Consider the following 13,606-nt stretch of genomic DNA (forward strand, 5'->3'; position numbering starts at 1 on the left):
CTACTTATGTTCAGCTTTAGAAGTAAGATAAATATGCAGTGAGCTTGGAATGCAAATATTTTAAGTATAGGCCATGTTTCGGGGAATTTTTATTTAAAACACAAACCTGCATTTTCTTCACTTGCAGTTAAATAATGCACCTCTAGGTGGCGGTAGGACACAGCGGGACTTTCCTGTCCGTTTTGGATTCCTTTCTTTCCCTTTTGAAAGCTCATATGGAATAACCGAGCTCTTCGGCTCTGGAGTCAGAAGGCAGAGCGCCTTGGAACAAATACAGGATAATTAGCGTTCAGTTTTATAGATATTAAAACTATAAGGTCTTGAAGATAACACTAGCCAGTTATCATTTTGTTTTTTTAAAAAAAATGCATTGCACTGACCATAAAAAAGAAGTTTAATTACCCCGAGCTCATGTTAATCAGTGTGTGTGAGCAGCTGCAGCTGCCTAGAAGTGCGGGCAGGTGGGCACTGCCTTGCCCAGCAGGCAGGAGGCAGAGAAGGGCTGGTCCTTAGTAGCCAAAATCAAAAATCTTCATTCATGTTTTACTGGTTTTCAGCTCAGTTAAAATACAAGCTGCATGAAACCCATTTTACAGTGCTATCCCCCACAGAAATTCTGCTAGTAGTTCATGTCATTTAGGTATCTCAAAAACACTTGGCTTAAGTATTTGATTTTTTACCTCATGTAAATTTAACTTCCCCATTTTGATGTATTCATTACCTGGGTGTGCACACAAATTATTGACTATAGCAGTTGTCAGCACTGGGATGTTTTGTAAAGTAGTGTAGATAATGTAGTACCATCTATAGAACATTCACTGGAGATTTGTTATGAAGGAAAGATCAGATTATCTTTAATAAAAATGATTTAGGGAATTGCGGTTTCACCTAACTGGTTAACATAACTCATAGCTTATTTTCTCATTTTACCTGAAGTTCTGTCTCCTACAGATCACTTCTATAGTGAATGGAAAAGTACTCTTTTTTTTTAGTATGTTTTTCTTCCTCATGCAGAGTTGTCACCTACAGCATTTTTAACTGTATTTAGGAAAAAAAAAATAGATAGTGAGCTAATGAAGTGAGGATCTCACATAATATCTTACCATATCTGTCTGTGTGGTACACCAGCCTGCCTGGGGAGAGCCACAGGGAAACTATAAGTTTTGCAATTTTAAAACCTACCTATCCTTTAAATTGCTGTCCATTTTTCTTCTTGCTTTCACATGTGACACTAAAATATATTAGGTTGAAAATAAGGCTCAGACAATATGTTGCTTGCAGTTCAAAACTAATATGTTTAATGAAATACATTTTAAAATCACTGGCAGTTTGTAACCCAGACTTAAAAACATAAGATTTTCAAAATTGCAATTTAAACCTGAACACATGAGTTTTATTTCCTTTTTTATGTACTGTAAACCCATGAACGCTTTATAGCTGTCTCTTCATTGATGCATGGATTCTGAAATATTGTGTAAGAGAATGTTCTAGAAGTCTTCCATATGGTTTTCCAAAATGATATGCATAAAGTAAATCAGAATATGAATGGTGCTGTTTATTTTAAAAATAATTTTAAATAATAAATATTTAATTAAAAAAATAATCCCCTGATTTAGACTTACTATAATGAAATAATTTACTAATCTTTAAATTGCCTGTTTCTACCTAAATATTTGACTACATTCCCATCCTTCATAAGAAACCTCAGGTTTTGTCTTTGACATGGCAAAAATCGTTCAGTAGTTATTCTGGGACTTACAAATGGGATCTTCGTAGTAGGTTGAAAAAGTCCTGCATATCCATTTCTGTCAATTTATTTATATGGCTTTAGAATTGTCAAGCAAAAATGCATTCAACTGAATAGCAATTGTCTCTGCCCCATTCAAATTTTTCTTCCTCTTCACAAACAGCTGCTGAAATACAAAGAATACTCCATCAGCTTGGAACACCACAGGACACGCCTGAGTTGAGGCAACAGCTGTGAGTACTTCACATCATAACACTTAATTTCATTGCGTCGCAAACAGTGTCCTCTTAGGGGGTGAGGTGGGTTTCTGTTAGGCAGAGTGCTTGATTTCCCTGAGAAAGGTGAGCATAGAGAAATATTTGAAACTTTGATGTTGAGATGTGCTTTCTAAAAATATGATACTCTGTAAACTCGAATCAGCTGATTTGCCTGTGCACATTGCCTGCAGTATCAGTGCATCTATAAAACCTGTGCTGTTTGTTAGCAAAGTGGCATAACCAGAAAGCAATATCACTGCTCGAAAACGTACCCCCATACCCCTCCACTCTAGTCAGTGCTTCCAATCTGCCTGTAGAAGTGTCACAAGGTAATGAATATATTGGGGTGGGTTTTTTGTGAGGTTTTTTACTGAGAGAGGAAGGGGAATGTTGTTTTTAGTGATGAAAGCTACAGTAAGGGACGGCATTATAAAATAAATACCTACCAGAAATAGTAGTATAACAGAAGTGAAATTGGACTCCAAGGCAGATACTCTGCTGGAGTACAGTCACCTAAAGGTGGACTTTCCCTAATATGCCTCTAGGAGAGACAGCAGCTGCTCTCTACTTCTCTGCATGGTCTAATGAACCAGTGTGATTTTTTAAATTAAACTCCTTTACCACATTAATCTCAGCATTACAAATGCATGTAAGCAACATGTGCTCATCCTGGCATTTTTTTGTGTGTTTCATGCTGTGCTGTGGCCATTGAATATTAGAGGAGGTGTTTATTGGACCAAAGTTTTGATGTTAATTTTGTGTGAACAGCCAAATTTCTTCATAATAGCCTCAGTTCAGGGCCCATAACATTAGCCAGGGGATATTCTTCTAGGAACTGGGAATAGGTGAAGAGCAACATACATACACAGTTGATGCAATAACCCAACAGGATCTAGGCATAAATTCACACCTATACAGCACAGAAACTGATGTTAAGGACATGCTTGAGACCCTTACTGGGATAACTGATGTATGTATGATAATGTATATATATGTATACATATATATGTATGTATATATAGTAAACTTGTTTGAATTTTTATTGGTCTCTCACTTGTCTGAATATTTGGCCTTTCCAAGGGTTATTTGATTATTTTAAATATTGATGCTGATGGTGTGATAATAGCTTTCCAGGTAAAACCTTTTTACATAGGCTTGGCGAGGAAGATGCCAAAGCAGGTAAAGCATTTGAGTTGCTTCAGAAAAAAGTGAATATTGCTAAAGGATTGCGTGATAATATCAGAAGTGTTCATATGAATAGTATGAAAGTATGTATTCATAATGACTACAAATGTATTGCTGCACATTAATAAAATAGAGGAAACCTAGGGGCAAAAAAAAATTAGTCATTATTAATTATGTTGTCACACTGCACAATACACATTCTTCAACACCTGTCCTGCCTGGAATCCATGATTTTATGCCTTTACAGTGAAGAATAGACTAACGATGGCTTTGTGTGCTTCAGAGAAGCTTTTAGTACTGATGTTTTTCTGAGAATCAGTGAAATTCAGCAAAGTAACCCAATGGTCTCTAATGAAAATTTGCATTTATTTTTAGGCAACAGAAGCAGCAATACACCAATCAACTTGCCAAAGAAACTGACAAATACATTAAAGAGTTTGGATCTCTGCCTGCAACAAGTGAACAGGTATAAAACCAAAAAGCATAGCTTGTATGACTAATATGTTGGTTCATGTAAAGTATTTTAGTCACTTCAGTTCTTTATTCCTGTTTTCAAAGCACTGTTTAGTTAGTCAGCACATTTGCACAATGTGGGAATACACTAAAATGTAAGAATATTTCTTTGTCGTCCAGACTTGTACCAAACTTGTATTTATGTATCAGGAATGAAGTAGTGGGAATCATGGCAGTGTGCTGTGCATTTCTGCTTTTTTAGGTATCTGGACACTTTATTATCCATTGCAGTGATGCTGTGTCTGACTCTGCCAGCACTCTGCTTCCAGAAATTGTGTACCAAAACACTGCTCACTCACTGTCTGAATAATTTGATTATCCCAATATGTCTGTTCTGCATCACTCAGATCAGCATATGCTATGTCTTGTCACAGGCTTTTCCTTTCTCAAGAGGACTAGACAGGAGCTGTTACTAAATCAACCTTTTTTCTGAGGTCTGTGTAAAATCTTTTAGTCAGAAACTTGTGAAGTGGCTGTTGTGGTTAGCACACTTCTGTCTGCCCTCCTGTGGTTTCTTATTCTAGCAAAATCTGTCACTTAAATAAGGGAAGAACAACCGGATCCTAGAAAACATGGATTCAGGTTATTGTCACCTAAACAACTAGCTTGGTCTGTGGGTAGTTACTAAGGAGCCTTTGGAAAAGTGAATGGTCTTGAAACACAGAGTTCAAGTGGCAGGCCATGATCCATGTGTGTACATCCTGTCAAGCTGTAAACTTCTAACAGCAGTGTTAGAACTTGGTATATAACCTCTAGTTCAACCAGAGTATCTTTAGTTTGTTGGTTTTTTTTTCTGTTTGCTTATCTTGGAGTTCAAAAGTTCACAGTGAAATGTTTTACTGTTTAATTTTACCCTTTTATGAAAGGTATTTCTTAATGAAATGCATAAATAACAGATTCATGAATGGCAAATTACAACCTTTCAGAAATTTGTAAGGGCTGATCTATGAATATATTTAGGCAAATATTGTAGAGGCTCTCCTGAGTGCCCAGTATTCCCCTTCCCCTTACTACATCTTAAAAAAAACCCAAACCTGAAAGGTTAGAACAAGTATTTCTGGATCTGTTCTAAAGCATTTAAGGGGGTATGTGAACCCACTTTGGGATTAAGTTCATTATGTATTTCCAACATTTATGTAAAATATATATGAAGTGCTCTGTTCTTTCTTTTCTGCACCCTTCCTCCCCTCTATATTCAGTCATCTCCGCATATATCAGCATCCCTGTGAAAATATTTCACACCAAAGCAGAAGATTTTACAATCAGTGGATAATAAGGAAGGTAGAAGCTTTCTTATCACTGCTCATTTCTCATTTTCAGCCATTAAATGAAAATAAATACATTGATTTCTTCTTTAAATGCCTTAATTAGTGTGGTTATGTGATCCCAGAAGGAAAGAAGGTTTGTCCATGGAATTGCAAATGGTTTTGTTGACAGCCTTCCCTTACACCAATTTAGAAGAAAGGGTATATATGCCTTGATATTTAGCAGACTATTTAGTAAAGCCTTGAAAAGCCTGAGCTCATTTGACTTGGTAAAACTTTTTCTCCTACAGCGTCAAAGAAAAATACAGAAAGACCGTCTTGTGGGAGAGTTCACCACAGCACTAACAAATTTCCAAAGACTCCAAAGGCAAGCTGCTGAGAAGGAAAAAGACTTTGTAGCCAGAGTAAGAGCCAGCTCAAGGGTGTCTGTAAGTATCAGAAAATGTGCCACTCTATTCTTTACATTGGTGTTAGTGCCTCCACAGTGTGACTTAGCTGATAGCTGAGTCTAAATGCTGCAGAACATGTGTTATATGATTTTATAGTAAAGGCTGCATTAAGTTGTAATAACCTCCCTGGACAACTATTGCTTTTTCCTTGCCTTTGTCACACAAAGGAATGAACTGCCCCTGTATTCATGCTGTAATCTTGCAAAAGCAACTCCTAGTGAATTTTGAAATGCTTTTGCTCTACCTTTACATATCAACAGATTTTTTCCTTTGGGGAAGAATGACTTGACAGATTTCAGTGAAGTATTAAGGTGGAAGAGTGCTGGGTAGCTTCAGATTTTCCTTGTCAGTATATCAATTTTGCCTTTTCACTCTGTGCCAAATACACATTCTGTATGTGTAAGTTGTAGCAGGCAGTTACTGAGCTAAATGCTTTTACTCGTATTTCAGCCTTATACATGCATAAAGCAAAATCAGGATGAGAACGTGTTGAATCATGTTTCAGTTTGACCTACTAGAAACCTTCCAGTATTGTCTCCTTATAGAAATGCTGCCAGTGCTCTTTTCAGGGCTATAATGTTTTGCTTGTATTTTTGCACACTGATCGTGTAGGGTGGGGCTCCAGAAGATAACTACAAAGAAGGAACACTTGTCTCTTGGGACAGGTAGGTTGAATTACTTAATATGCCTTATCCTAGCTCAGAATAATGACTGGCCTACAGGGAAGCAAGCTGCCTATGATTTTTTTGGTGTTTAGCATTGTGGGAACTCAAAATGTCTCTCAGACATTTTTAGAGGTTCCAGGCCTTGGTCAGAAGCATTCTAGACCCTGGCAGACAGCTGAAAAACAACTGTGATTTTGAGTTTGAGCCATGGAATGAATTACCAACTTTGGAGGTGGAACAAGCAATCACAAAAGGTTAGATAGTATAGTATAAGTAGTCACAAAGTAGAGGGGAAATTTTTTTAGTATTGTACAGGGGGGTTTTAGCACATGTACAGGGGGGTTTTCACTTTGTACATGGGGGTCAGAAGTTCTAAGATGGAGGAAAGTGGGCTGATCCCATCCTTCTTCCTTCTTCTTCCTTGCCTCCATGTTCTTGGTGATGTTGGCACTCACAGATTGGTTTAGAGTAGAAAAACACTTGGCAACGTAGGTAGTAGGTATTGGGGAATAATTGTAAACATGTTATACGTAATATATCTTATAAAAGATAGCAGCAACCCTGGGCGGAGAGAGAGACGAAGAAGACAGCAGATAAAGAGGATGTCAGGGTGTGTGTGTGCCTCTACCCAGGCCACTGATCAAATAGCTGCAGTCCAAGAACATAATCTGTTAGATAACTAGCAATAAACTGCCTTGAGACCGAACAGCTAAGCCTGCGGAGTTTTTCTTTGGAAGCACGGGTTGGAGGAGGAATTTCACCACCACATGTGGCCCCAAAACAAGGCTGGGGTTCCCACATAGCATAAAGATACTTTGATGGCATATATTGGGAGAAAAAGAAGCAGTTCACATAATGTCCCTCCTTTTTTCCTGATGCTTCAGATGCAACATGTTCTTTAGCTCCCCTAAGCTACATTTGGGTTTTCTGGGACCCAAACTTAGGGAAGAAGTGTCCAACTTGAATAAAGTGAAGCTGCTGTGATAAGGGCCACTATTAACTGGGAACTCCCATTGCTTCCATATTCTTCAAGAACTGTTTCTTAGTCTCAGATTCTTTTTTGTTGCTCAGATGGATATAAACTATGCAGTTGATAATTCAGAAGGAACTTTGTCCTTGTATTCATACCTCGAATTTCCAGTAAGTCACCTGCTCTGTGCAGCACTGCTCCAGCAGCTCTGCTACACCAAAGCTATGATGGTCATACCATTTCTGTTAGCCAGGGACAGACAAGGGTAAAACCACACCATTTTATTAACTGATATTTAACTGTAGTTTTATCCTTACAAATTCTTTCTCATTGTGTTCAATTCTGCATGGGTGTTGGTTTTGTGGTTTTTGTCTACAGTCAACCACAAGCACAAGTGCAAGATGAAGAAATTACAGAAGATGACCTCCGTCTTATCGAGGAGAGGGAATCTTCCATTAGGCAGCTTGAAGTAAGTATAGGTGGTTTTAGAGCAGAACATGTTTTTGACATTCCAAAGAAATAGCATTTTTAAAGGAGCATGAGCATTAATTGGAGGCTTGAATCTTGAGCAGTTTGGATTTGTCTGTGGCGTGTGTTTTCCCTTCAAAACTGCAAATATTACCTTTAGATGTGGAATGTACATTTGAAATCTACTGTATGAAAACCATGTTTTGATATACTGTGTTTAACTTCAGCAGTTCTGCTGTGGATTAAAAGTGCTCATGTGATTGCAAGAAAAAGTGCAATTTTTTCCAATAAGGTCATATTATAGAACCATTTTAAACAGTGAATATAAATGTAGCAAAATAATACCTCTCCTCATACATCTTCCCATTGTATCGTTCAACATGTACATTTCTAAGTGGATTTTTTTTTTTTTTACATTTCTGGGAATAGAGATTTTCTGTTTCATTGAAACAGAAGTAAGTAAATGTTTCATAAACTCCTACTAAAAGTTTTTGAAGGAAAACCTTCAAAATAAGCACATTAAGGTTTTCTTTTTCATCCTGTAGTATAAAGAGTCATGGATGTACACACTGGAGGAGAAGGAGCAGTATTCATATTTAAATGCACATAGATGCTAAAATGTGTGATGTACATTAATGATTCCATTTTGCAGGCTGATATTATGGACATCAATGAAATTTTCAAAGATCTAGGAATGATGATTCATGAACAGGGTGATGTGATAGGTAAGTCCAATTCAATTACTTGAATTTTTTTAATTAGGTTTCTGTGGAGAGCTGCAGTGTAGACCTTCTTTTTGCTGGAAAAATTCCTCTAATGACACTATCAATGCTAAAGCAAATCAGATACAACCTAATAGACTGGCTGAGATGACTGGGATTACAGTAAAAAAGAGTGCTTAAAATCTAGTTTAAAACATGCAATTTTTAATGTGTTCAAAATGTCTTTAAAGTAGTTTTTTGAACTGTTTGTACATAAACTGGAATTTGTGAGACATTTTTATTGTATTTGTTAATGAATCTAAGTGTGCAGATTCGGCAAAGATTAATTCTTTGCCATTCATGCAAACAAGTTTATTGTTTTAACAAAAAGTGATTAGAGAATCCATTTTCTGCAGCAATTGCTAAGCCATGCTCTTATCTATGTCCAGAACATATTTTCAGAACATTTTTTGTCACCTTAACCCATAATTGGTTCATGTTTTTCTACTGAAAAAAATACAATCTGTGTCAATATGATAGAACACCAAACTAGAACCATGCCTCTTGGGATATTGTTTGGTTTGTTGCCTCTGTTTCATAAACCTTAGGACTTTTCTTAATCTGAGCAGAAAGTAGTCAGTAGCAAGTTGGAGAACAAGTGAAAGGTAATTTTAAAAGAAAAAAAAAAAGGTACTGGAAATTTCTGCCCTGATTGGTATCGAAGTTTTAGCCCTGCATGCAGAATGGGAGAGCTGTTACTTGTCATGAATTCAGCCAATTATTGCCCGAGCAGTTCTGGAATGAACTCAGGCATAAGTGTAGGATGGGTCAAGCTTTCATAATACAAGGTAGGTACACTAATGAAGACACCAGCATTTTGGGGCAGCTGTTTATATGCTCTCAAGTATATTTCAGCACTCTAAACCTTTGTCTGGGTTATGGCTTATCAAAATTTGAAATCTTTCTTTTCAAAACAAAGACAGCATAGAAGCCAATGTGGAAAATGCAGATGTACACGTGCAGCAAGCAAACCAGCAGCTGTCAAGAGCAGCGAACTACCAGGTAATGCCAGATGGGTGAAACTGTACTGCAGTAGTCCTGACTTACACTTTCTTATGGACTTCAGATTTTGCCTAGCAAGCTCCTCAAGGCTTGAAGACTTAAAAGTTTGTTAGACTACAATGGTATTTCTAGGTCAATATAAAATAAGTCATTGACTTCTGAAACCTTTGGGTTTCCTGTGAGGCTGTTTCCAGTCAGACTGTTTCAGAACCTTCTGAGATTCTGTGAGAGCACCTGGAGTTACACCTTTACTTAAAACAAACAAACAAAAATCCCAAAACCAGCAAAAAAAACCTTACATAAACAGACTCCTACTTCCATATACAGGAACCTTTAACTTCTTGAATTATGAGAGAGCAAGCTTTTGGAGATCACTGGAGGAGTAGGGAAGATGGCAGGAAGAAAGATGTGCCAGTTAGAACCAATTTTTGTGGTCTAAAATCTTCCTGAAGCTGTATATATCCAGCTTTTGCTACTTGCTACTTTGATGCTAAAAACATATTTCAAACTGTCAAACTTTTTTGAAAAGCCTTTTAATATCTTTAAATGCCATTTCTTTATACATTTTTGGAACTTATTAGAAATAATCCTATTAGTAATTAATCTTCCCCTTTAAGTTAGAGTTAGTCCTTAGACTTTTTAAAAAAAATCCTCTTATGTGTGTTAGTAGTAGATAGGGCAGTAAATGAGTGACAGAATGTATGAACGACTGCCTGCTGATTTCAGAAGTAGTAGAGGGTGCATCCTTGAACTGTATTCTCAGTGGGACTAATTGTCACCTTAAGTACATTTGATGACTCCTATTTTGATGCTTAAAACATTCAGAAAAAAAAATAGCAGCCAAAAATTTCAGTGTAAGGTATAAGTTTTCTGGTTGCAATTTGAAATTAAAAGCTTCATGATTTGTTTTAAGGAGAAAAGGATCTTCCGATCTCAAAGGAAGGTTATCAAGACTTGACAAGCTTTTATTCAGTGGGTCTTGCAGGAGGCACCAAACACTGCAGAGTTGCTCTGTATTTGGATGAAAGCACTGTCTAGTTTGCTTTGGATTTGAACTTTCCTTTGCTTGAAAACTTATCCTTGTTCTAAAGTGCTGAAAAATTTCAGCAACTATTGTATCTGGCCTGACACCCTCAAGGAAGTGTTAGAGGCCCAGGTGTGCTGGGAGGGACAAGGCTGTTGATACTCCTACAGCTTCTGTTTGTGGTTGGATGAGCTCTGTATCACTCATCTGCCCTGTGGATTGCATTCACACAGCAGAGCAATATAGGCAAAGCCAGGTTGCTTCAGCACTTATAGAAATGAGCAATTGTATGTTGAAATAAGTTTACCATGCCTTGCTTAAGTAGTATTACAGGGGAAATGTTTGACTTCAATGCATTTCTGGTAAGAGGGAGGTCAACAGGATGCAGAAGGAAGAGATTGTGAGTGTAAAGAGATAATGGACACAGGAGGAAGGTACTCAGCAAACTGATAAAACAATGAAATGAAATCTTAGCCTGATGATGGGAGAAGTGGCAATGAGACAATAATACTAGATTGAAGAGATTTGTTATGAAATTTGGTGGTATGGCTATTACTGGTCAGAGAACTGACAGCTTCAATGAAGAACTAACACAGATGTTATTCTTCAGAGAGAAAAATTTAAAAAACCCCAAAACATCAAAACCACACAGGCAGAAGAACTTCTGCCAAGTACAGCACAGATTGGCTTTACTTCTGGGGCTATGGCCTAGAATCCCAAGATCTGAGGGTTGTTATTCCTTGACTATCAGCAAGAACCCAAGAAACCCATTTTGTAATTTTCTTCCATCCTGTGAAGGAAACCTTCAGATTCTGTACCCTTCATGTAAAGGATGAAAGACTGCTGCTGGTCTTGAGTGCTTTGATATCTCAAGTTACAGACCTGTATGAGAAATTTGAACATTCTCAATGTGCTCATAATTTGGACTTTATTGTAGTGACATCTATTTAAATGGTTCTCTAGTCACGTCTCTTTGGTTTTTTGTTTGTTTTCCTTAAGAGCAAGTTCTACCTAAGAAACATGGCAAAAACACCTTTAAAATAACTGTGAATGGATACACAGCAGCCCAAAATTGTAGTCCATTTTCCCCTTCTGTATATACACCAATAGTATTTTTTTTTCTAGCAGACCATTTCTACTTTCTCTGTTTTGCAACCAATTGTCCGTTTTCCTCTCTATGCTCATGTTACTTGCCCCAGAGTTCTAATTACATCCATTCATGACATTACTGTGTTTTCTTTAACTAATTTATTATGTTTACCAGAAAATACCACTGATATAATTCTGTTGAATATAGCATAAGGTAATGTAGAGAGCTTTTTCTTTCCTTGAACATCTTTAGATGTCTTGACCATCTTTTATGTAAGGACACAATTTAGATTGCACGAGCAGTAGGACCATAAAAGCATCTGAATAATTTTCTGATGTTTTGATGTGTTACAGTTTTCAATCAACTTTGTTTTTTTCTCTGTTGCCAGCAAAGATCTCGAAAGAAGATGTGCATACTTATTATTATACTTGCTGTTGGAGCATTGCTTTTTGGACTCCTCATATGGTTAATTGAAAGATAAGTCTCTGGAGAAAGCTTTGTAATTTGTATTTAAATTAGGAAATTCACAGTCATGGTTTGCTCATTGTGAAACTGAGTAAAATAGTGGTTCTGTACTTCATCACACTTACTTTTTTTATAAGACTTTTTGTTTTAACCTGAGAAATAATGTTCTCAGTACTGCCATTGGTATAACTGCCTGGCCTCTCAGATGTGGGTGCTGTCTTACCAGGAAAAAACAGTCAGGATCATAAACTGTTCCATTAACTTAAACACAAAATATCTTAAGGTTTAGGGATCTAATCAAAGTAATGGTAACTTGTGTTGACAGGGTGGGTAATTATCTTTTAGAGTATTGCTAAATGTTGCTGCCAAAACAAACTCCTGAATTGTTGCTTGAGGCAACGAATTCACATCTCAGAATTTATTTTAAAGTTAGAAATATATTTCTTCTCTCTATCTCTTCTATCATGTTCACCTACCCATTTGATATGGGTGGTTCAAACATAAAATGTAGGTTGCTGAAGGTGATGTGATTTCTCTTTTATACCTGAAGCCTGTGAATTAAGCCTTCAGTTTGCTTGAAATATTTGAAATGTTCCATTTATCTCTATATCTGGCATCAAGTATGGTTATGTCTGTAAGCCTCCTGCAAAAGTAGGTAGGTTGAATGATGTAATTATGTGAATTTTTTGTTCCAGTCCTTGCATTAGGAAGTACTGTGTTTTATTGCACACATTTGGTATCTTTGCATCTGACGTGTGTATGAGTGCATTTGCTTAGATGAAAATATGCTCTGGTCTGTGACTTCATAGACTTACTGGGAAGAATAGAAATTCCCAACTTCCTAGCTGCACTTGAATGTCACCGTTCTGAAACTGCTGTGATTTAGTTTCCATGAACAGGTGCGAAGTTGTATGTGATGTATTTCACACAGCTTAAGAAAATAGATTAAAAGTTCAATTCTAAGTTCAACACTGGTATTTGAAATTAAGTTAAAATCGGTTAAACTGACTGAAAGCATTTAAAAAGTTTGATGCTTATAGCCTTTAAAATGACCTTTTTTCCTTTTGTGCCATTTTGTACTAATATATTAAAATTGTAAAACCAATTAATTGCCAATTAATCTATTTGCCTTTTTACTTAATCATGATGAACTAATCTGAAAAGTGTACAGATAAAAAGTCACTTAATCTGTATTTTATAAAGTTCTTCCATACCAGACTGATAGAGAATACACTGTGTACATGGTGAGCTATTAAATATTATTTGGGAAGAATCTAACTAAGCATAAACGAACTGTAACCATGCAACCAAAATAAAGGTCTTTTAAAGAGTGCACTTTTCTAGTAGTTGGGTTTTTTTTTCAGAATCCATCTTTAAAAGCACAGCTGTTGTCTTTCTCTTTATGTGAATGATTGAAACTTCTCTGAACAACTCCAGAGAATTTTGGCTCAGCTGATGAGGTGGCTCCCTCTCTTCCTGTACTGTACTTCACATTGTCAATGAAAATACTCCTGGATCTTGCATGTCCAGCTAGTGATGCTAATGATTTTGAATTTTTAGTTTCAGACTACACTAGTCTAAACTAGAACAGCAGTCAACATTTCAGCTGGGTAGCTTTCTTACCAGTGAACTGTCTAAAACTGACTTTGGAAATTTCCTGGCTTTAATATTTAACGAACTCTTTGCATTACTGCAAACAGGCACAGAAGGATGACCTAATCCTATTTGCCCAGTAAAATCTTTTC

General features: G+C 36.8%; 1 protein-coding gene across 5 annotated transcripts in view; it reads left to right on the forward strand.

The window, feature by feature from the left end:
* Window positions 1-13,196, forward strand: part of STX7 (syntaxin 7) — a 31,120-nt gene extending 17,924 nt beyond the window's left edge. For 4 of the 5 annotated variants that reach the window (XM_021540688.2, XM_021540686.2, XM_021540687.2 and 1 more), the window contains 8 exons: window positions 1,911-1,980; window positions 3,565-3,655; window positions 5,258-5,395; window positions 6,029-6,081; window positions 7,430-7,520; window positions 8,172-8,244; window positions 9,200-9,282; window positions 11,785-13,196. In XM_021540688.2, coding sequence (XP_021396363.1) covers window positions 1,911-1,980; window positions 3,565-3,655; window positions 5,258-5,395; window positions 6,029-6,081; window positions 7,430-7,520; window positions 8,172-8,244; window positions 9,200-9,282; window positions 11,785-11,877 — 692 coding nt within the window. In that variant the 3' untranslated portion in view covers window positions 11,878-13,196. The remainder of the gene's footprint in view (window positions 1-1,910; window positions 1,981-3,564; window positions 3,656-5,257; window positions 5,396-6,028; window positions 6,082-7,429; window positions 7,521-8,171; window positions 8,245-9,199; window positions 9,283-11,784) is intronic. The other variant, XM_021540690.2, reaches the window with a different exon arrangement.
* Window positions 13,197-13,606: the final 410 nt, after the last annotated feature.

This window comes from Lonchura striata, chromosome 3, assembly GCF_046129695.1.
Source record: "Lonchura striata isolate bLonStr1 chromosome 3, bLonStr1.mat, whole genome shotgun sequence".
Taxonomy (NCBI): domain Eukaryota; kingdom Metazoa; phylum Chordata; class Aves; order Passeriformes; family Estrildidae; genus Lonchura; species Lonchura striata.